We start from the raw sequence: 22,394 nt of genomic DNA on the forward strand, positions 1-22,394 counted from the left end.
GAATCTACAAACATAGATATAGTGTATAGTACTGTAGTTATGTCAACAGCTTAGGCTGTCGTCTTTTGACTATGCGTCCTGTATCCCGTATCTCGACTCTGGTGCTTCTCTATCAAAGGCAAATGGCATAGGTAGTGTATTTGCAACCAATTATTTTGACAGCGTGTTCTTAAACAATTTTCGGACGCAAAGACACGACCTCCAACGTGTTGCGGAATTCGGTTTTGCGCTTGTCGAGATGGGTGACAGTGGCAACACAGGGATGTCGATTGGACACTGGACGGGATATGGGTTGGGTCATATAAGCAAACTCCTGTTTGAAAACAACTAGCCAAGCTCATACAACATGATCTTTTGGATCTATTTCGAAAGACACGATGGGCTAAACTTTGGTTGTTGACATTACTGCCACCACACCTAATCCCTGTGTATCCAAATAATATTACAGAACAGTCTCACAACCTTTGTTGTAAACGTTATCCGAGAATGCTATGTGTAATAGCAGCAGGGGTTGATGTTCAATTTCTTCAAGCCTTTGGTCCATTACACAAAACAACGCAGCGGAATTTGTTTTTATTGTTGCAAAAAATGTTTACACAACGACGTGGTCAATTCCTCTAGTTACTTATCGTTCCACTTTTGTAGAATGCTCAAGATCAACCTTCTCAAAGCAAGCAAGGGAGAAGATTGAATTCCAAGAGAGTTTGCAGGACACACGACAACCATCATTTATACACACAAGAAAATTCAAGATTAAAAGTCAAAGGTTGTCAACTCTTTTCTATACGAAAGACTCTAGAAGGTGAACAGGACAATCCTTATTTATGTTTTGTACAAACACACCACCTACTTCTGCTTACAAGAAGGGTGATGAAAATATTCATTGCGTCCATTTATTGGTAACAAACCCCAACCCGCAGATACTATAGATCGCATAATCTAGTACTTTGAAGATGTGTATTGTTCCGCCTCAAGTTTTAACGATGCCGATCTAAACTCGTATATAGTATCCAAAATTCAAACAATAAGTACTATAAATATCCGCTTGTCTCTATCACGTCTCAAAGAATTGATCTGATCCCAAAGTACTCTAGTTCTCCCAAAATTCAAGGAAAGTCTAATGATATCAGTCTCATCACGAACCGAACCATTGGGGCAAACTTTCATCAAAGAAACCATTGTGATTTGGGATTGCTACCTCCAACACGTCTGAATCCTTGGCTCCATAAACGTACCCCTTTGCTTTTCTTACAAGCGCCTTTCTCATCACCTAACTTAGAAGAAGGATCATAAGACGATTCTCATTTGTATACTCAATGCCTGCTATTTATACTAGAAAACAGAGGCTTTCTCTTATCTTCCCCAATCTCTCTGTCGATAAACAAAAAGTGGTATTGTGTTCTTTTTTTTTTCTTTTTTTTCTTATATCAAATCCCCAAGAAGTCCTTCCAATTCGACCATGTGTCCATCTCCACATCGTAAATATAAGCCATTGAATGTCTCAACGAGCTTTGCAAATACTGTGGCCTGTAATCATAAATCAACATAACCAATCCCCAAACCAATATGGCGAAATACTTCCACAGTCTGTTATAAATCATATTCTTTAGTTTTTTCTGCTGATGCAGGGTTAAATCACGATACCCAATTTGATCACCAGCAAAGTTTGTAAAAGATGGTTGAAAACAGCCAAGGTAGTTATCCAATAGAATCTTTCCTAGTGCAATAATGACTCTTGAAAAACAATACAAGGTGATTTGATGTGTGATTCCTCCATGAAACAAATTGAAGTGACCGGAATAAACAATCCACGATCCTAAACAGCCTGCAATGAATTTGGGCAATTGTGTGTTTTTGGGTCCCAAAAAGGCTTCATTTTGTAGGATTTTGACTGTCAATTTATAAATTATGGCAAATGAAGCCAATACTTCAGCATGGTCCTTTGAGGCCTCCAACACCGACTTCATACGTGGACCTAGTGGACCCGATCTGTACAAAAGGTTTATGACAAGCGCATGGGAAAACCGCAATTTCCCGCCATATACTATACCATTTCTGGCTGATCTGATTATTTCCAAAAGAGGACGATATAAGGGGTTTGTGAGTATCGTCATGTAGAACTAATGGTGTAGATTGGTACCCGAGTGTACTTGTGTGGTAATGATAAAGTTCCCAAACTGTTTCTTGTAGTATATGGAGATAGATTTGGACGTGGTGTGCAAGAGTGCTATTGATGGTGATAATGATGTTGCAGTTGCGGTTGCAGTTGCAGTTGCAGTTGCAGCTTCAATGTTTCGTCCGGTTGAGAGTATTATTTATTTTTGATTTCTCTGTCTTTGTTTTGAGACACACACACACACACACGCACACACAGTGTGTGGGGCAGAGAGAAGCGAGACTAGATCACGTGCGTAGCGGGTGCTCTATACAACTCCTTAGAGGTGGCGCCAGGCAATGAACATTACCGACGTAGTGCACTTCTTGGTCTAACAGAACCAAGCTTCATAGTTGGTGACTTTTCCCCCGTAAGAATTAATGTGAAGGAATATAGACGGAAAGTTAGATCTGGCAAGTCGCCAGCTCACTCTTATTGCACTGTATTGAAAACATACTGTACGACAACTAATCCAGGGCAAACGGTTTTCTGGCTCTCCGTGACGTATTCTGGAGGACCCAGACTCAGCAGATTAATCTATGGAAGTGTTACACGTGGAATAGCGGCGTATGATATGTTTGAAAGTGTCTCTTAAGCCCTAAGAGAGAGACAACAGCAAATAGTAGATAGCAAAGTTAATTCGGAATGTGTAAGGGTCGACTACTGTGTTGCTTGTCTCTACACATACACACACAAGGGGAGAGAGAGAGAGAGAGAGAGGAAGAGAAAGAGGGAAAGGCGCAGTGTAGAGCAAAGACAGAGACACACAGTAGTAATTTAGTTGTAGGTATCTATGACGCTACCAATAATTTGAAACTGTGTGTATGTGTGGTGAAAATTTTTTTTAATTTAATGACAATAACTAAACGAAGCTAAAAAAAAAAAAAATTTTTTCTGTCTACTCTTTTCGTCAATTGGTTACAGACGCTTTTAAATCCTACGAATCACCACTTTCGTAATAGGGACAGACTACTATCAAAACTCCTTGGAGAATCACTCAAGACCTATTCTTTTTATCTGCTATTCATTTTATTCCAAAAGATTTGCAGCTGAAAAATCTACTTTGGTTTCACAACGATTTCTGTTTTAACAACTAAATCAGTCAAGCGAAATTTCTTGCAACGAGTTTCTTTCACACAAAGTAACTGACCTACTCAACCCATCGATACTTCAGTCCATCCATCTAACTAGGTATCCCGTATACTACTACCTGATTAGTACACTGTTTAATTTTTTTTTTTCCATAGCATCTGTGCCATCATACCTTATACCTTGTCGAACAAGTTCATAAGTGAATCCTTCATACCGTTTCACACAAAAAGAAGCAACACAAGTCTATCTGTTCATTGACTTTCATATCGAATCTCATTTTTATCCAGTCATCCAAAAGCACATTATAGTCAGGGGAGGTTTTTTTTCTTTCATTATTATTTTAATCCAGCATGACTTCCAATGTATCATATGCTGCTTTAGCAAAGTCATTATCCGATGGTAAATCATCAAAGGAGTCATTAGGTGAGACACACAATTCACCAGCAACTAAAACTACCGAGACAAAGGAAGTCAAACCTGCCAAGGAAAACAAAGACACCAAGGACAGTAAGGACGCCAAAGAATCCAAGTCAAAGAAGCCGGAAGCATCGTCTTCTAGTTCCGGTGCATCTCCTCTGTCTTCCCCTTCGGAATCAGCCACTTCATCAGCAAATACTACAACTGCCAACTCCACCACTGCTACCAATTCGCCAAAAACTTCTCCAACCAAAGTGTCATTGGCACCTGCACCAGTCCCCACCACTTCTGTTTGGGGATCGATATCCAACGACGTTGAAGCATTGAAGATAAAGGACACAGTCCCTGACAACAAACGTACGCCAGTGTTGGGTGAACAAACGCCGTCGATAAAGAAACAACCAATCAAAAAGTTCATCAAGCCGGTAACTACCAAGTGGGTTCCTTTAGATGTCAATGTGACGTTGCAATCAAGGTCGAGTGGCAGTTCAAAGCCTAGAAACAAGAGGAGACAGAATAACAATGCCAACAACAGCAACAGCAACAACAATAATACTGGCGCCAATCGTGGAAGTGGCGCTTCTTCTAGAGAAGACCGATCAAAATCTGCCTCTTCTGTTTCTACTACTGCCTCTGCTAAGAAGAGAGAAGGCTCAAGAGATGTCGGTTCTGAGAAGAGTGCAGGTGACTCTGCAGCAGCCGCAGCCGCGGAAGAGGTAAATTCTAGCCAAAAGCCAGCTAAAGAAGCTAATCAGCCAGCTGGAGCCAGTGCTGAGTCAGAGGCTACAAAGCAAGAACAAAATGAGACTTCTATCGAGACCGAAGAGGCTCAACCAAATAAAGAAACCGGAGCTGACGACGAACAGCAACAGCAACAGCAACAGCAGCATCAACAACATCAACAACAAGAGCAACAACAAGAGCAGCAAGAGCAACAGCTGGGATTCACTCACCACCACCAACAACAACAACAACAGCAACAGCAACAGCAACAGCAACAATATCCACCACAATCTCATCAGAAACCCTACAATAGACGCTACAACTCAAACTACAACAACAGCAACGGTTCGTCAAATGGGTATCCCAAGAGATTCCAAAACAACAACAACAACAGTCCTAACGGAGGTCCACAGTATCACAACCAACAACCATACCAACCACGTCCTTACAAATCACACTACAGAAACAACAACCGCAACTACAACAACAACAACAACAACAACAACCAATCACCAAATCCAAATGTTGGCGGCGCTTCTCCATACAGTCCCCAGCATTTCAATAATTTTGCTCCTATGTACTATGTACCAATGCAACCACCAGCATTCATTCCTCAACATCCACTCGCTATGCCCAATGGCGTTCCCGGCATACCTGGAGCAGCACCGGGAGCAGGCATGGTGCCACCCACTGGCCCTGCCTCCATGGCGAATGCACCTGCAACTGCATCTGCATCTGCATCTGCACCACCACCACCAATCTCACCACAACAAGACCCATCTGAGGCCTTGCGATATCAATTGGAGTATTATTTTAGTGATGAGAACTTGATCAAGGATTTCTTTTTGAGACAGAATATGGATGTTGAAGGGTGGGTTCCATTGGATTTGATTTTGAGTTTCAAGAGAGTCAAGATTATTACCAATCAAGGTGGTGTTGATGTTCATGAAGTTTTGAAACAATGCGGTAATCTTGAAGTGAGTGAGGATAAACATAAGGTTAGAGCTAGGAGATAGGCGTTTGCTGAAGTGAAGCAGGGCCTTGGGAGTGTGAGGAGCTTGAGGAGAGAGAGAGACAGCGGGATGATGTTGATGCATAAACTAACAAATGGTCAGCTTTTAATTTCAAATATTGGAAGAAGCAAATGGGTTATCAAGTCAGGAAGAGTTTGATTGAATGTACTTCCGCACAATACCCAGTTAATTTGAAATGAAGCCAAGACAGAGCGCAATATGGCTCACCGAACTGTACAATAATTATACAAAATTTCACACTTGAAATCACAAAGGACAAGAAACGACGTTTATTTACATATAACAAAAATATAACTACAAAAATCCAAAAAAAAAAAGATATTAATGAAGAAGAAGAAGAAGGGGTTACTCATACTACTACGATAAATTACGAATGAGTAACATGTTTTTCCTATCTACAAGAACCAATAGCGAACAAGGATCCTACTAGTTCCATTACCCCCGTACATAGTTTTTTTTTTTTTTTAATCACAACTGTTTTTTTTTCGCAAAATATTCCTAGCGTTTGACCTGCCGTACCTGGCGTAACTAGTAGGACGTGTTAGTGGTGTTTGAGTTAGTGTGGGCTAAAACTTGGGGACTCTTTCCTCTCCAAGGGCCCATCAGAGAGCTACGAAAAGTTGTATACCATTTCATTAATCGTTCTGCCTCTGCCGTTGTTTCCAAGTGAACAGCAACAAAGTACCTTTGCAAAAGTACAACTTATTGATTAGATTATTGCCCCTTCTAATATCGGCACAAAACCTCACAACAGGCACCATTCTACCCCCCTTTCCGTTTCTGTTTATATTAGAATACAAGTTGCCTATACAGAACCCATTCAAAATAACATCATTAAGAACAAAAACGCAACATAAAATACAAAAAAAAAAAAAACCCCAAACTATATAAATAAACAACATAGAAAATGCAAATGACACAACATGATCCTCTCCATAAAACTCATAACCATGCATCTTATAATTCTCTGCCGTTCCCCCTGCCACCCCTTCAACTAAACAAAGTCAAAACTGCCAATACTACGTCTAGTAACGGCATTCACGTCCCACATCAAAACACCAGCATCTTGACATCCAACAACAATCTTCAATTCACCAGTGACGGGATCATTGACAAATTCAATACCCAGCAACTCCATCTCTCCATGCTGATGATTGGTGTGTTGTTGGTACAGGTCGTCGCAGTATGTCAGATACATGTACGAGGAGCTAGTTGAAAGTGGTGTTGCCGATGAGATCAAAGGCGACGTACCTGCTGAAGCTGCTGTTGCTGCTGTGGTTGTTGTGTTCCTTCTTGAATTGGAGGGATTGTGATTGAGGTAAATCTCATTCAATTGTGAATCTATATCAACATCATAAGACACGGATGGACGCGATGTAGAAGTTGATGATGATGGTAGATGTGGCGGAGGATGAGACGAAAATCGACGGTAGTTTGTTGATGTGGGTGGCGGGTGCTGGTGAAAACTAGCTCGTGGAGAAGCTGTTGAAGTTGGACAATCTTGTTGTGATGCAAAATCGGACACAAAATTGAGATTATTGCCAGACCAGTCGGGCAAGTTCAACTTCAATGCTTCACTATGCAAATCAGGTGGGTTCATGGGTGGCGCATAACTGACGTCATTGAATAATCTTGGATTGACATTTGTCAAGTAATCGTAATCGTAAACTAATGGTGCAGTAAAGGCCAAGTTTTCTGAATAAATGTTCAATGGAGACTTGTATTCAATTTTTTCCTCATCAAATTCATCAGCTGCCATATGTTTCAAATCTTCTTGATCTGTATCTTGTTTCTTCATCAATGATTCTTTGTAGTTTGCAAACTGGTCCAATGCTGCAGGAACAACAATCACTTGTCGATCAAATGTTTTCAAGTCAATTAAATGCACACGACCAACATGTTCAGCAATAATCAACAAATCGTTGAAATCATTTTGTTGGGATATTTTACAAACTCTGAAAGCACCCAGTTGATGTTTTTTACGAGTCGAGTTAAATTGCCTCATGGGCGAGGATAAATTCCTTAAATCATACAATTGACATACCCCGTCTTGGAAAACTGTCGAAAACAAGTATCCATTGGGGTGATAAGAAATTCCAAACCCTCCGTCATATTGAGAATCAATAGTCTTGACAATTGGCGATGAGCCGGAATTTGGGTCAATAATGAAAATCAGCGATGAGTCACCAACAGCGGTAATCAAGTTATTTCTTGGGTTTTTGACACTTGAGTTGAGACAAGTGTAATTTTCACAATTGATTTTATTTGTCATTTTCAAACTTGAATTATTATTGATGTCAACGCAATATAAATTGGCATCGTTATTACATAAAAGTGCCTGATATTGTTGATTACCCACCTTGTTCAAAGACACATCGTTATTAATCATTTCACCAAGTTTGACTGTGTGCAATATGGACAATTCTGGATTATAAAATGAAAAGAGGCCTTTTGCAACTGCCCTTGAAGAGGCACTAAAGTCCTTTGATGTTAAATTATCCAAATCCAAGGAAAACAACTTGGACGAGCTTGTTAATAGCCCACCTGTGGCCAATAAGCCCTCGTGGTTATCAAAACAACGAGGGAAATAGTTTAATTTCAAAACTTTTTTAGTAAATGCTTGTGATAAATGGTACAAATGGACAGAGTCTTCCCTTGTGTGGTACAATACATTGTCAACTCTGTTGTACTTTGTTAGGTTACGAAGTTGCCAGTGGTTAACAGATGTGTTGATGTTGGGAATGTAGATGGGGTTTGGTTTCAAGAAATTGCTTGAATGATAGTAATTCTGAAAGCACTTGTTGTACTGATGCGATACTCGGTTGAAATGCTGGCTGCTGCTGTTGCTGCCGCCGCTGCCGCCGCTACTGTCTCTTTTTCTTCTTTTCATGGTGGAGTTTCTCCTTGAAGATGCAGCTGTGTTGGAGGAGGAGGAGGAAGATACGTTTGTAGAAGCCTCAGTTGCTGGCACAGTAGATAAAGAACCATCGTCACACGGCGTCTTTTGCAAGCCTAGGACCCCATCATTGGCCATTGTAGATGGTTGTGTTGTCGATATAGTCATATTGTATCTGTCGTTGTGCGTTAGTGACGTCAAATTTTCGAGGATTCGAATCAAGGGGCTGGGTTGGGGGGTTATTGGGACTAATAAGTGCGGAGACAGAAGAAAATACTCGGGAAAAGCAAAAGCCAAATAAGGTACCTCTTCTGAGACTTGATTGGAACTGAGTATGTGTTATTTAATGTGTTTTGAAAGATCAACTGAATAACAAAGCTGAAGATGAGTATTAGTAGCTGTTTGGGTAAAGTAACAGATCCTTTGATTGCAATACAGAAAATAAAAAGACTTATGATCAAGAGAGAGAGTGTGTTAGTGTGTGTGTAAAGGAATTTGTGTCGCAAGAGAAGAAAAAGAAAATTTGCAAAAAAAAGTCATTAGTGTCCTGCATATAAACAACCACTGATAATGTGATTAACTGATGGTAGTGTACCGAAGCACAAAACAGAAGAAAGTAAGGCGGGGATAGATAAAAAACAGGCAGCACGTGACTTACTAACTGTGTAGTAGTATGATTTTACGTATACTAGACCTCTATATTCTCCCACCCCACCCACCCATCTATTGTCTTAACGTTACTGCTATTTGAATTTAAATATCCATACACGCATTCAAAGTGCTGTACTTCAATGCAAGGTAAAGCATGTATGATGCTTGCAGTAGATTGCAAAAACTCGGTAACGCATGCTTTTCTGATGGATTTACTACCAAACCGTATATCCACTCTGGAATAGAATAGACTACATAAGACTGATTCAAAATTGCAAAAGAACATACATTGTGTATATCTATACCCTCAAAAACAAATCAAACATCCCAGAACAAAACCAACCCAATATAAACAGCAAAAGTAAGGTTCCAATAACAAGCCTCTTCTCTCAAGCAACAACCCCAGGCGAGCCTCTACTAGTGTAGCTGCTAACATTACGCTCGCCATCACCAACATTCAGCGACAAATTATTACCACTTCTTGCAACACTTTGAATACCACAGCTTAGATAATTGGCCATGATGCGATTAAAAGAAACGTCATCATTTGCCAACAACTTGTGCTTGTAATCAATAATCAATGGCATTGCCCGCAATACCCCTTGTGATGACGCTTCAACATCCTGATTGTTGGTCAACGTAGAAAGAAACTTGTCATAATCTTGCAATTGCTCAACTATATCAAACTTGTCTTGTTTAGACAACTTCTTGAAATCAACATTTGACACTGATTGAATAATGACCCTAGTGTTATCGGGATGGATATCCAAACACTGTTCAATAATAAACTTGTGGTCATCTCTAGTCAATCCCATGTTTTCCTTCACATCAAGATAAAACTTCTGGTTTGCTTCAGACAATTTATTACCACCACTACCCTTTGAGTTAAAAGATTTGATTCCTTTTCCAGTTTTGTTACTGCCACCATGTCCACCCTGTTGGTATATCTTATCCTGAGTACAAGGAAGTATACTGTATGAAGTTAGTTGTTTGAGTAGGTTATGTGACAAGATGGATGTGTTGTTGTGGTACATGGTCAATGATGGACTGATTCTGCTGCCGTTACTGCCAACTGAAGCTGTGGAAGAAGCCAACGTAGTAGATGTTGCTTTCAAGAGTGGCTTGAATGAGTTGGTGAGCCTAGTGATCATTGTTTAAAGCAGGGGTGGTAACTAGCAAATAGTAAAGAAGCAAAGAAATGGGAAAAGAATATGGAAAGGAAAAGAAAGGACACTCCGAATCTGACAGATTTACTGTTATCTTTATATTCATAATGCGGCCGAAACCCATATTTGATCCGTTTCACAATCTTCGAATTTTAAATCATTTTTTATTGTTTGTTACGGAGTTCTCTCAATTCCTATTGTTCTTTTTTTTTATCATTTTCTAGATTTACCCCTCCCTTGTTGCGATGGCAAAAAAAAAAAAAAACAAAAAAAATAAGAATTGAATAAACGCCGGATTTTTCTTTTTCTTCATAGATAACATAACAAGATTCTAAATGTAGTAATAATAACAATAGCAGCCACAATATCAATAACAATAACAAAGGAAGCAAACCGGTTTTACTGCTACTGCCCATGTGGGTATATCAGTCATTCAAATTAATGCAACGCAGTTCTCTCCCCTCTTTTATCTTCAAAAAAACCAGAAATAACACAAATTTGTAATTTAGATAAAGTTGCAAAGGAATCGCAAACTTCTTATGAAAGTACAGCCTACTTTTTAGTTTGGTTAATGAAACTTGTGAAAGCACTTGTGCACGACTTCTTCTTTCAACCACACCTCCCATCCCTTTCATATACCTGCTTTCTCTTTTTTTTTTTTTATCTTTTTTTCTCACAGCCACAGTTGCAATTAAGTACTCTAACGGGTACCAATATCCTTTTCAAGATCTGTTTGCAGGAGATTTATAAGAGAACGTGGGAATCTTCGTCCGCCCCCTCCCCCTCCCCCTATTATACAAAATGCAGAAAGATAAAGAAATAAAAGATAAACGGGAGGGGATTTTTTAAAATGTGTAACACAAAATACGACACAGATTCTTTGACATCGTGTAACGAAAAGTGAACAGCTTCTGTTCTTTTTGACTCCGTGCGCCCAAATTTGTAAACTTCCCCTCCTCTGACTTGTCAAATTCATTTACGGAGGAGTCTTTTCGACAGTAGCCGAATTCAGGAGCGGAGTAAAGTGTGCTTTGCTAGATGCCTGCTATTTTATAAAATAATCAGCTAGTTACAACATGTACATCGTTGTGAATAAAGGCTTTTCCTTTTACAGTGTTCTTGCGTCGCAACATAAAACTCCTCTTTGTTATCATTTTGTTGAGCGTTTCGGAAAAACTATTTGTTTCCAACTTTGTGTCAACTTGGCGCTCTTATGCCAACAAAAAGAATTCACTCGTTTTCTGGTAAAAACTGTGCCGTAATAGCAAAGTTCAGTGGCGGGCAAAAACCAACTTCTCTCATCAAGAGTCTCGCGCGGTAGTTTTTTGCCGACAGACTACTTTGGCGACTAATCAGGCACATGCTATGGCTGATCCCATACTGAGGTTACAGTTTTGCCAAAGCTCTCTCTGAAGGATGTGTAATACCAGCAGCTTCATTTAGTATGCTACCGAAAGATTGCTCACATCTTCTTTTTCTTTCCCAATTGATTCCATTGCTTAACGTAGGGATTTCGATAAATTTTCGCACCCAAATCTTCCAAAAAAGACTCCATGAACTGCACTTCCCACAACTTCCAAATACCGCAACCGCGCACATATACAAAGACATTCAACTCTAAGCCTACATTGACACATTCTCGCCTCTTCAACTACAATTAACACTACTATTATGATCAGGCAAATGCTCAATAGCAAGGATGTCAAGATTGATTTCTGCAAGTCTGATAATGCGTTCTTGGTTTCAAAGAATCAAAACTTGAATGAACAGGGTAAACATAGTCACTTGAAATTTGCTAGTGTGTTTACAAACAAATACATCTTTGATAAGCTTGTTGATTATAATACGATTAAAGCAGATCATGATGCCAAAAGTGGACAAATAGTGATTACTATTCCGAATTTGGAAAAAGACGATGAGAATTTGGTGAATGTTCCATTGAATCACAAATTTAATGAAGGAGGAGAGTAGTTTCAGCCAGGAAAGGGCCGAGGGCTTACATTCAGCGTGTAGTTTGTGCAGCTTTTGTAAAACTGTCAATTATGCCCTTTTTGCGACTTTGAATTTCTACGACACATATTCACATACATACTCACACACTTTCTCTCTCTCTCTCTCTCTCTCTCTTTCTTCCTTCCTCCCGGCGTTAACTCAAAAGAAGCAAAAAAAATAAAATATGAAAGGATTAGACAAAACAGAGTCTTTTACACGACACGCTGTTAGCTAACACCACTCACAATGTCAGAAACGGATGATGTATTCGACTTGATCAACTCGTTACCTGAAACTGCTTCCACACAGGACTCCAGTAAAACAAATTCTAAACCCACCGACGACAAAGAAGTGTTTGACTTTCTTGATGAAATAGCCCAACATGAACAAAAGAAACCCAAAAAGAAATTGGAACCAAAGAAGAAGCAGGTGGAGAATGTAGTCAGCTCTAATGATGATGACGAAGAAGTAGAGGAAACCAATGACCCAACAACGGGAACCTCTTCATCCGACACGACCGATGACCATACTCAACATCAAAAGGATGAGGAGAAGGAAGCCGCAAGTACCCAATCTCATGACACTTCTGAGGTCAATCCGATTGCTTCTTTATCTTCATGGTGGAGTCTGGAGGGTAATCAAAAAGTATCCAGTTTATGGGGCACCATTACTTCCAATGCCGAAAAATTGAGTGAGCAAACGTATCAATTAGCTTCTACAACCACAAATCAGTTGAATGAACGGTCAAAGCAGTTGGACACCGAACAAATTGGATCACGATTAAACAATTTGTTTATAAATATCTCGCAACAAATCAAACAAGGATTGGTTGAAGATGCCGATGAAGTGTTGAACATTTTGTTGGTTTCTGATTTGTACAATTTCACGTATTTACACAAGTTGGTTCTGAACAATTTCAACTTGGCCATGAATCAAGTTGAAGGTGATGTCAATGTGAATGTGCATGAATTTAATCATCATGATGAAAACAGTGGCGGCGATGAAGTGACGTTGAACTTGTTTTATGGGAAATTGATTGATGGTGAGAAATTGGCCAATGCAAATTTGGAAAATGCAATCAAGGAGTACAAGAAAGCTGAAATTGCAAAGGAGAAGAAGGATGGGGAAGATGAAAAGCAAAGGGAGATTAAGAGAGAGGCAACAGATAACAGAAATGACACTTTCCAAGAGATTATCAAATCCAACATATTCATCACAATACAACCAATCACCACCAAACTAGACTCCAAACCACAAGACACCGATCCAACTAACTCAGCCTCACCAACAATATCATCAGCAACCACCACCACAATCGACTCACACAATGTCACCTCCTTCTCCTTCACATTAATACTCAAAGATATCACAAACAACATCACAATCACCACCCGTACACAGCCATTCCCATTGCGTTGGGCACAATGGCTTGATGGTGAACCATTGAAGTTGAATGATGCCGGTGATGTGGAATTAGATTTGGACAGTGTTGATCCAAAGGAGTGGGTCAAGGATTGGATACGTCAAGGGTTGAATTTGGGTGTCGGTGTGTTGGCGCAAGAGTATGTAATAAAGAGAATGGGTATATGAGGAAACGAGTAGGGAAATGTGTATGGATAAGTAGAGAGAGAGAGAGAGAGAGAGTCACGTCGTACACTTAGTGATTAAATCTGTAGTGTAATCCATACACCTGTTCTTGACGAGTTCACTTTGAATACAGAAGGGTGGAGAGCAAAAAGAAAAAAAATAAAAAAAGAAAAAAAAAAAAGAAATACACCACCCACAAAATCACCTTTTAAATTCATCACCTAGAGTGAAACCACACAACCCTCTACAAGCTCCCTCCACCATCATGCACCCACAGCTAGATAAAAACAGATTTGACACATGTGAAAAACTAATGGACGCATTAGAAGAATGCCACCGAAAGGAATTTCTCAAACAGTGTCTTGGATTATGTAATTTTGAAAAGGAGCAATTAAGTCAATGTTTACACTACACTAGGGTTAATGATTCCAAAGAACGTATAAGACAAAGTAGGGAAAGGCAAGCTAAGATGAAGTTGAAGCAGAAACAGAGGGAGGAGGAGGAGTATGGAAAGAATGGGTATTTGAGGAAAGTTATCGAGTTGGAGATGCAAAAGAAGTAAAAAAAAAACCAAAAAAAAGAAAGTTGAGGAGATGGAGGTTAATACAGTTTGATCTCGAGTCAAAGTCTATGATGATAAAGCTGGATCTTGGGTACACCTTCAAAGTTTCGTGTATATATTTATTACTCTAAATGAACAACGCTATTTAACGTGACAGTAAAGCAACTGGCGTATACTGGCCAGTAAAATCTCCTACACTCTCCTACAAATACAATTTGCATTGCAATACAGTTTACAGTACAATACCTCGCCATTACACCTTCCCCCCTCCCCCCCGCCTCTCCCCTTCATACCTACTCTAATCTTGACGAGTTTTCAAAACACGCTTCACCACCTTATCCTTTGTAATAATATGCACCACAGCGCCCCATCCACTCAACGCATCTCTATCCACCGCATTCAACAATGCTTGACTTATAGTCTCAAACAAGTCCTCCGGCTCCAAATCAGGCTCGTACAACCCTTCGCACATTCCGTACAATTGATCAGTTGCCGTCCCACTAACGATGAAATCGTGACTGAAGTCGATACACCCAATAGAATCAAACCCACAAATGAACGGCTTGTTATCCTTTGAGCTCAATCCGGCAACAATAGGACCAACGAACCAAGGACCAAATCTGCGCTCGTACAAGGATGAAGAAACGAGGTTTGCCAACGTCGATGGCTCAATTGGCCGCTCCTCGCGTAATTTGTACAAGTTGGTTTTGAACTTGAATAGCTCGTGTAATGTTATCACGTCGGTTGCAAGGCCAGTGAGCGCCATATATGTCTTGTCGCCAAATTCAAATACTTTTTCAAAATTGTTTGATACTCCAAGCGATTGTGAACCTAAACGCAAGTCGCTGGCTATGGCAACACAGTCCTTACCTATCATTGCAACGGCTGCACCACCGTTTATCGAAAATGGATCTGACATTGGAGTAGTGGAGAAGATTTGTCTTCGAACAAAGATGTAGTTTTGTATAGTTTGGTGGCAATTTACCAAAAGAAAAAAAAAAAACAAAACAAAAATAAAAATGAGACAACCTTTACCACGGGTCGCTACCAATTCCAGTGTACCAACCACAACACCCATTGGCAAAGAAACGACATCAAACACGATTTAATATTCAATACAATCTACACATTCTCTAAATAACCAAAGCAGATACTTCTTTAGTCATGACTTCCAAGTTGGGCTTCTTGGTAGTTTCAACAGGCGAGCCACCTGCAGCATCGCCGCCACCTACATTTGCACCACCTTGCTCCGCATTACTTTCTTGATCAACTTTAGTGTTTTCAGAGTCCTTTCGACTCAACTCACCTTTGCTTTCAATGTCCGACCCTTTTTCTTCATCGTAATCATGCGGAACGGCACCACTTGTCACTTGTTCCTTCTCGATAACTGCGCCGTTCGGTTCAACACTAGCTGCATCACTTTTCTTTCCCTGCGCTAAGCTACTACTCGCTGCGACTGGTTCCGTCTCCTGCCGAGTTTTCTTACCTTCCTCCTCTTCCTCCTCTTCATCTTCCTCTGCTATTGTAGTTTCCATCATCGACTCCTTCTGTGTCGAGCCAGAGCTTTGATTCGAAGTAGCAATCAACTGAGCAATAGGCGACTCATTATCCTTCAAATTCGACAAGGTAAAAGTCTTGGGCGATTTGACCAACTTGTTCTGCTCCAACTGATGCTGTTCCTGCAATTTGGCAATATTGTTTATCGATTTCGATGACTTAAAAGTTGGGATAATGTTTCCGATATCCTTCATATTGAAAAACAATTTCTTGATTTCGCTCTTGACCAATTTGGTCAACTCATCATCATCTTCCTCTTTAGCTTCATCCAAGCTGTGATGCGACGAATCATCTTCTAAATTGGTGTCTATTTGGTTTCTAGCTTGGAGTCGTTTCTCTTCATGCAAATCGAACCGTAATTGCAAGGCAAATCCCAAAATGATTATATAACTTCGATACACCATGAGTTGGTATTTGTAATGCTCAATCTTGGTATCAAAATTGGTCATGACCCGGGTATAATTGGTTCCATTGTATTGCGATTTGGGAAAACTATCAATAAATTTTTGCCTCAATTGAGTAAAATCCCGATATACTTTTTTCAAATGGTTATAGTAGCTCGACGTCTTGACGAATTGATTCATCATCCCCCAATGATTAGCCTCTTCATTAACGGACAAGTTCGAGATATACACTCCCTGCAACACAGGTTCCCATTTTTGAATATTCTTCAACTTCTTGAACGATTTTTTCAGTTTAATCAACTGGCTCAAATTCAGCCATCCGTACTCTTCGGAAGATACACTTTCCTCCAACGTGGGAATGGCTGAGATTTTAGCAGCCCAGAAATTACAAGTATTGACAAACTCCAACGCAATTTCCTTCGTTCCAGCCTCAAAGATGAATTTCTTGGCGGGTTTGCGCGTGATTTTGGGGAATGTCAATGTCCAATAAACTTTACCAGCTTGCAGTTTATCCAAGGATGCAAAAGTGGAGCATAAATTGTAAGTGCCTAGTTTGACTGCATTGCGTAGCCAGTTACCATCACCAATATCTTCTTCCATATCTGTTCCACGCTTGTGTTTCTTGACGACTTTCGGATCAAATGAGTAAAGCGATAATTCTCCCTTTGAAACAACAACGAAATGATCGACAAATTTACTCAATGCGTTGATGTTTCTTGACTGTTGGAAAAACGAAAAGAAACGACTTGCTTGAGGCACTTGACTTATCGAGCCGTCGTCAATTGAATCATTGTTTAAAATTTTCAATTTAAGCAAACCTTCCTTCAAGTATGGACTACCTTTCAATTCCAACTCCAAATCGTACTCATCCTGATAGTCATCCACATCAAACTGTTCCATATCTTTTTGATCTTCTTCCCAGTTTTGACCACCACCAAGTTCCAAAGACAACACTGACATTGTGTCATCCACTTTCCTTGAAATGACTGAAGTTCTTCTGTTGCTACTCTGCTCAAAAGAAGATCTATGGCGTAATGCTGGTGAAGATCTTTGTGATAATAAAGAGTGATTACCGTGTTTGTACACGGAGGGGTCCTGTCGAACGGCCAGTCCAGCTAATGCTCGAGCAAGTCCGACTCTAGCTGGTGCAGATGTAGATGTAGATTGTACGGTCAGCGACGTCACAGCCGAAGTAGCGCTTGAAACTCTTTTCAATCCAGTGAAAAATTGATTTTGTTGATGTTGGTGCTGGTGCTGGTGCTGGTGCTGGTGCTGGTGCTGGTGCCGCTGGGTGGTGTCAGTAGACCAAATGGACGAATTGGAGCTCTTTCTGGTCAAGTCGTGATCTAAATCTACATTTGTGCCAGTTGCTGTTGCCAGTGTAGTTCTAGTGATGTCTGCAGTGGTATCCTCCTCTTTACTAACTCGAGAGAGACGGTTTGATGGAGTTGAAGACTCAGTTTTCAAAATCAACTCATTCTTAACCAAATCGTCATAATAGTCAGACAATGTCACTTCAATAGACAACTTTTGTTTTGTAGATAAGCTCTTCAGTAACTTTTCATCTTGGAATAAAAAAGTGGACATTGTGTTTTTAATGAAATCAGATTGACGAATACGGGACTTTCTATTCAATTCCAGATTGTGCAAAGCGGTATTCAACAAGATCAATGAGTACACAATGACGTATATCTGTTCAAAGTTTTGGGTGCAAAACACATTTTGAGGATGTTGATTCAAGTATGATTGGGCAAACGATGACAATATACGATCCAACTCTTGTGATTCAGCCTTGAGGTATAGTTTGGAGCATAGCAAACGCATAGATTTGAGTAAATTAGCTGGCCAGGTAAAGTTGCTGAAGTAAATAGTTCTAATTTGAGTTGATTCGGCATCGTCACCGGCTAAAAACTGGGTAATTTCCGCGGGTTTAGCAGAGGATATCTCCTCTGCAAAAAGCTTGTTTGCGATTTTTGAAACATCAACAGTGTCAACAGTTTCAGCAGTGTCACCAGCATCCATATTAGTGAGCAAAACTTAATGAAGCGATTTCGTCTGAAGGTGGGTGTCAAACTGTGTTTTACGGAAATGAGAAATTGTTTTGAGTTTATCTCTGGTGCAATTTTTTTTTTTTTTTTTTTTTTTTTCTTTTCGTTTTCTTGACCCTCTAAATAAATTAAACGCCAGAATTTACAAACACACAAAGGAACAATAACAAAAGAAAGCGAAAAACAAACCACGCAATATGAGTTATACACGAACTGGGGGTGTTATGTTTGATGTGACTAGTAAGGACAATAAGTAGAGCTAAAAAAAAAAAATATCATCGGGATTTACGAGACATTATATATAGACAGATGGTTGGGGTGGCGGTTAAGATCTGGTGATTCGGTTAAACTAACATAAACAACAAGAATGTTGGTTACAAAAACAAAAAGGGTAGTTGTGGACAGAGGTGAGGCGTGTGTTGTTTACTTGTAAAAGTGGATTATGTATGTATGTATGTACAACAGGGTCTTTTTTTTTTTTTTATTATTTTTATCACGTTTGAAATTGCGACACTAGAAAATGATTCTCTTGCGTCTTTGTATTTTAACGAGGTGGAGTTAGGAGTGTGGGTTACAATATCTCTAAAGAAACTCACCTCTGGGGAACTGTTTGTGAAATGCTTTTGAAGTATATATTTTAGCCAGAAAACATTTACGCACTTCAATATTGTTCTGGATCTACTTTCCCTTTCGAAACACGTAGCTCTTATTGTCCCGCCACTGATATATTCAAACGAGTAAATTCTTATGAAGCCGATACAAAGGAAAGACGCGTTTGAAGATCTAGTCGTGTTGTGGGTGACGTAGATCTCGGTTGATTGTAACGATTGCCATACGAAAGAAGAGTCCCATTGTTTGAATTTCATTGCACGTTTCTCTAACAACGTCTCGTATGTTCTTTAAGCTGAAAACTACAGTTCAAGGAAGTTTGCAATGACGAAAGTAGATGGTTTACTGTGTTCTCGTTGTGGCTCACTCGTATTGGACAAACGTGTGTGATGTCGCAAAATGTAATTATATGACACTGTACTAATAAACCGGTGTTATCGCGCGTCAAAAAGAAGAAGAGAGAGAAGCGTGTAGTGCATATAGTTTGTTATTGTTATTGAGTGTGTTGTCCTTTTTTTTATTTTGTTCTTTGTCTCTGTCTCTGTCTCTTTAAAGGGAAACAGATTTTTCAGACAACCCAAATACAACAGACACATACGATAAACCATTTCAATCTTACCACAACTCATCAGAAACCACACAGGGTTACTAACTTCGCCATCACCACCATCACCACCACCATACATACATATACACATACACATACACATACACATACCCATACACTTCCCTGACCTTCACGTTGTTCACCCCTTTCTCTCAATGGCTAAACCAAACAATAACAACGTGTCGGCTGCCAAATTGAAAGCTGCAGCAACAGCTGCATCCAAACACAAACAAGAAGGCGACACTGTATGGAATGTTGACCCCCTAGTTGATCCCGTTTTCGGCAAGGGCCAAATTCGCGAGTACCTAATCACTAACCCATCGCCAATTGCATTACAAAAGAGACAATTTGTTAAACAAGAACACTTTTTTTTGATTACCTTGATAGTCATTGGTCTAGTTGTTAGATTACGTGGATTGAAATACCCCGACTCTGTTGTATTTGACGAAGTCCATTTTGGTGGGTTTGCTAGAAAGTACATCTTGGGTAATTTCTTTATGGATGTTCATCCACCTTTGGCCAAGATGCTCTTTGCTGCCGTTGGCTCTATTGGTGGCTTCAATGGAGACTTTGAGTTTAAGAAAATTGGTGACAAGTTCCCCGAAACTGTCCCCTATGTGTTTATGAGACAATTTCCAGCACTATTGGGAGTTGCTACTGTTGTATTGTGTTATTTGACATTGAGACAATCAGGTGTACGTCCACTTATATCTTTTGTCACTGGATTGCTCTTGTTGATTGAAAACTCAAACGCCACTATTTCAAGATACATTTTGTTGGATTCCCCATTGATGTTTTTCATTGCTGCTGCTATTTACTCTTGGAAGAGGTTTGAAGTACAAATCCCATTTACATTCTCTTGGTATAGGAGTTTGCTTGCCACTAGTATTGCTTTGGGATTAGCATTGAGTTCAAAATGGGTTGGGTTGTTTACTGTGGCTTGGGTTGGGTTGCTTTGCATCTATCAATTGTGGTTTCTCATTGGTGATTTAACAGTTTCAACTAGACAAATCTTGGCCCATTTTTTCCTTAGAGGGTTCACCTTGTTGGGAGTGCCCATTGTTTTGTATCTTGCTTTTTTTGCAGTTCATTTCCAAATGTTGCCCAATGAAGGTGATGGAAGTGCTTTTATGAGTAGTGCGTTTAGAGCTGGTTTAAAGGGAAACAAAATACCTACTGATATTACTGCAGAGGTTGGGTTGGGTTCAGTTGTCACAATTCGTCACATTGACACTCAAGGTGGCTATTTGCACTCGCATCAACAATTTTACCCAACTGGTTCCAAACAACAACAAATTACCTTGTATCCACACTTGGACTCAAACAACAAATGGTTGATTGAACCTTATAATGGCACAATCTATAATGATACGTTTGTACCATTGATCAATGGAATGAAGATTAGATTGAAGCACGTAAACACTGGAAGGAGATTGCATTCGCACGATGAAAAACCACCAGTTAGTGAACGTGATTGGCAAAAGGAGTGTTCAGCTTATGGATACGACGGATTCCAAGGGGACGCCAATGATGATTGGGTGGTTGAAATTGTTCAATACCGAACCAAAGACGAAGATGCCAAGGCCTTTGTCAAGGCTTTAAAGACGGTTTTCCGTTTACGTCATGCAATGACTGGTAATTACTTGTTTTCAAGTGAGGTGAAATTACCAGAATGGGGATTTGGCCAACAAGAAGTCACCTCAGCATCACAGGGTAAACGTCCATTAACCCATTGGTATATCGAACAAAATGAAAACAAGTATTTGCCACAGGACCGTCAAACTATTATCAATTATCCTAAATTGTCCTTTTGGGAAAAAGTAGCTGAACTGCACAAGAGGATGTGGAAGATCAACTCGGGATTAACGGACCATCATCACTGGCAAAGTGATCCATCCGAATGGCCATTCTTGTTGAGAGGTATCAATTATTGGGCAAGGGAACACAAACAGGTTTATCTTTTGGGAAATGCCGTTACTTGGTGGGCTGCAACTACTGCAGTATTTACATTTATCATCTATGCAGTCTTCACTATATTCATGTACCATTTGGGTAAACCCATGTCCACAAACAAGCAAGTATTCAACTTTAACGTCCAGACATTTAGTTACGTTTTGGGATGGGCATTGCATTACGTACCATTTTTCATCATGGGGAGACAATTGTTTTTACACCATTATATCCCAGCTTTGTATTTCGCCATTTTATCATTGGGCCATTTCTTGGATATATTCACCACTTACATCACTTCATCGTCAAGATTATTGAGACAAATTGCATTGGTGTTGGTTGCCTTGTTTGTCGTGTTTAGCACCGTCTTCTATCTCAACTACTCATCATTGATTTACGCGTCGCCATGGACGAAAGCTGCTTGTGAAGTATCGAAACCATTTACGACGTGGGACTACGATTGCAACAATTTCTATCAAAATATAGCTCAATACCAAGCTGACCAAGAGAGTGCAGACGTGGCTGAGCCTGCAAAGGCACATTTACCCGATGAAGCTAAACAGACTCCAAAAGCAGTGCCTAATATTGCCAAGCAGGAGGAACATATCGAAGAGCCACCCGTAGATGCACAAGATGCTCCAGTTCAAGAACACGAACAGTTGGCGCCACCGGGTATTAATGCTGATACAAAGCCAAATAATGATGTGCAAGCTGATTCAATTGCAAAGAGCAATCCAGTTGAGCCTGTTGGTGAAGAACAACTTGAAAACGCTGAGGATGCACCAATTGTTGAAGAAATTGCAAAACCCGTGCTTCAAGACATCCCCCATTACGATCAAGTTGCCGACATCAATGAAAAGATAGTCGAAGAGGAATCAATTGACCCACCAGTACAACCAATAGTGGATGAAGTTCAACAACCAAATTAAATAAAATAACAATGA

The 22,394-nt window shown here is 39.9% G+C and overlaps 10 protein-coding genes across 10 annotated transcripts; 5 read left to right on the forward strand and 5 right to left on the reverse strand. All coding sequences in view use genetic code 12, as the record gives it.

Annotated features, from left to right (window-relative positions):
- Positions 1 to 1,427: 1,427 nt before the first annotated feature.
- Positions 1,428 to 2,114, reverse strand: KGF57_000816 (uncharacterized protein; the record flags this gene model as incomplete). Its single annotated transcript, XM_051755324.1, has 1 exon — positions 1,428 to 2,114. One exon carries the CDS (start codon positions 2,112 to 2,114, stop codon positions 1,428 to 1,430), a length of 687 nt encoding a protein of 228 aa, XP_051610590.1.
- A 1,483-nt stretch (positions 2,115 to 3,597) lies between these two features.
- Positions 3,598 to 5,403, forward strand: KGF57_000817 (uncharacterized protein; the record flags this gene model as incomplete). Its single annotated transcript, XM_051755325.1, has 1 exon — positions 3,598 to 5,403. One exon carries the CDS (start codon positions 3,598 to 3,600, stop codon positions 5,401 to 5,403), a length of 1,806 nt encoding a protein of 601 aa, XP_051610591.1.
- A 1,012-nt stretch (positions 5,404 to 6,415) lies between these two features.
- KGF57_000818 (uncharacterized protein) lies at positions 6,416 to 8,455 on the reverse strand (the record flags this gene model as incomplete). Its single annotated transcript, XM_051755326.1, has 1 exon — positions 6,416 to 8,455. One exon carries the CDS (start codon positions 8,453 to 8,455, stop codon positions 6,416 to 6,418), a length of 2,040 nt encoding a protein of 679 aa, XP_051610592.1.
- A 902-nt stretch (positions 8,456 to 9,357) lies between these two features.
- On the reverse strand, positions 9,358 to 10,119 carry KGF57_000819 (uncharacterized protein; the record flags this gene model as incomplete). The annotated part of the gene is made up of 1 exon (XM_051755327.1): positions 9,358 to 10,119. The coding sequence occupies one exon, from the start codon at positions 10,117 to 10,119 to the stop codon at positions 9,358 to 9,360; it is 762 nt and encodes a 253-aa protein (XP_051610593.1).
- A 1,686-nt stretch (positions 10,120 to 11,805) lies between these two features.
- KGF57_000820 (uncharacterized protein) lies at positions 11,806 to 12,105 on the forward strand (the record flags this gene model as incomplete). The annotated part of the gene is made up of 1 exon (XM_051755329.1): positions 11,806 to 12,105. One exon carries the CDS (start codon positions 11,806 to 11,808, stop codon positions 12,103 to 12,105), a length of 300 nt encoding a protein of 99 aa, XP_051610594.1.
- Positions 12,106 to 12,372: 267 nt separating this feature from the next.
- KGF57_000821 (uncharacterized protein) lies at positions 12,373 to 13,716 on the forward strand (the record flags this gene model as incomplete). The annotated part of the gene is made up of 1 exon (XM_051755330.1): positions 12,373 to 13,716. One exon carries the CDS (start codon positions 12,373 to 12,375, stop codon positions 13,714 to 13,716), a length of 1,344 nt encoding a protein of 447 aa, XP_051610595.1.
- Positions 13,717 to 13,978: 262 nt separating this feature from the next.
- Positions 13,979 to 14,275, forward strand: KGF57_000822 (uncharacterized protein; the record flags this gene model as incomplete). The annotated part of the gene is made up of 1 exon (XM_051755331.1): positions 13,979 to 14,275. The coding sequence occupies one exon, from the start codon at positions 13,979 to 13,981 to the stop codon at positions 14,273 to 14,275; it is 297 nt and encodes a 98-aa protein (XP_051610596.1).
- A 298-nt stretch (positions 14,276 to 14,573) lies between these two features.
- Positions 14,574 to 15,194, reverse strand: PUP3 (proteasome core particle subunit beta 3; the record flags this gene model as incomplete). Its single annotated transcript, XM_051755332.1, has 1 exon — positions 14,574 to 15,194. The coding sequence occupies one exon, from the start codon at positions 15,192 to 15,194 to the stop codon at positions 14,574 to 14,576; it is 621 nt and encodes a 206-aa protein (XP_051610597.1).
- A 214-nt stretch (positions 15,195 to 15,408) lies between these two features.
- Positions 15,409 to 18,258, reverse strand: KGF57_000824 (Arf family guanine nucleotide exchange factor; the record flags this gene model as incomplete). Its single annotated transcript, XM_051755333.1, has 1 exon — positions 15,409 to 18,258. One exon carries the CDS (start codon positions 18,256 to 18,258, stop codon positions 15,409 to 15,411), a length of 2,850 nt encoding a protein of 949 aa, XP_051610598.1.
- Positions 18,259 to 19,655: 1,397 nt separating this feature from the next.
- On the forward strand, positions 19,656 to 22,379 carry PMT1 (dolichyl-phosphate-mannose-protein mannosyltransferase; the record flags this gene model as incomplete). Its single annotated transcript, XM_051755334.1, has 1 exon — positions 19,656 to 22,379. The coding sequence occupies one exon, from the start codon at positions 19,656 to 19,658 to the stop codon at positions 22,377 to 22,379; it is 2,724 nt and encodes a 907-aa protein (XP_051610599.1).
- Positions 22,380 to 22,394: the final 15 nt, after the last annotated feature.

Source organism: Candida theae (genome assembly GCF_024610275.1).
Source record: "Candida theae strain CBS 12239 chromosome Unknown scaffold12, whole genome shotgun sequence".
Lineage (NCBI taxonomy): Eukaryota > Fungi > Ascomycota > Pichiomycetes > Serinales > Debaryomycetaceae > Lodderomyces > Lodderomyces theae.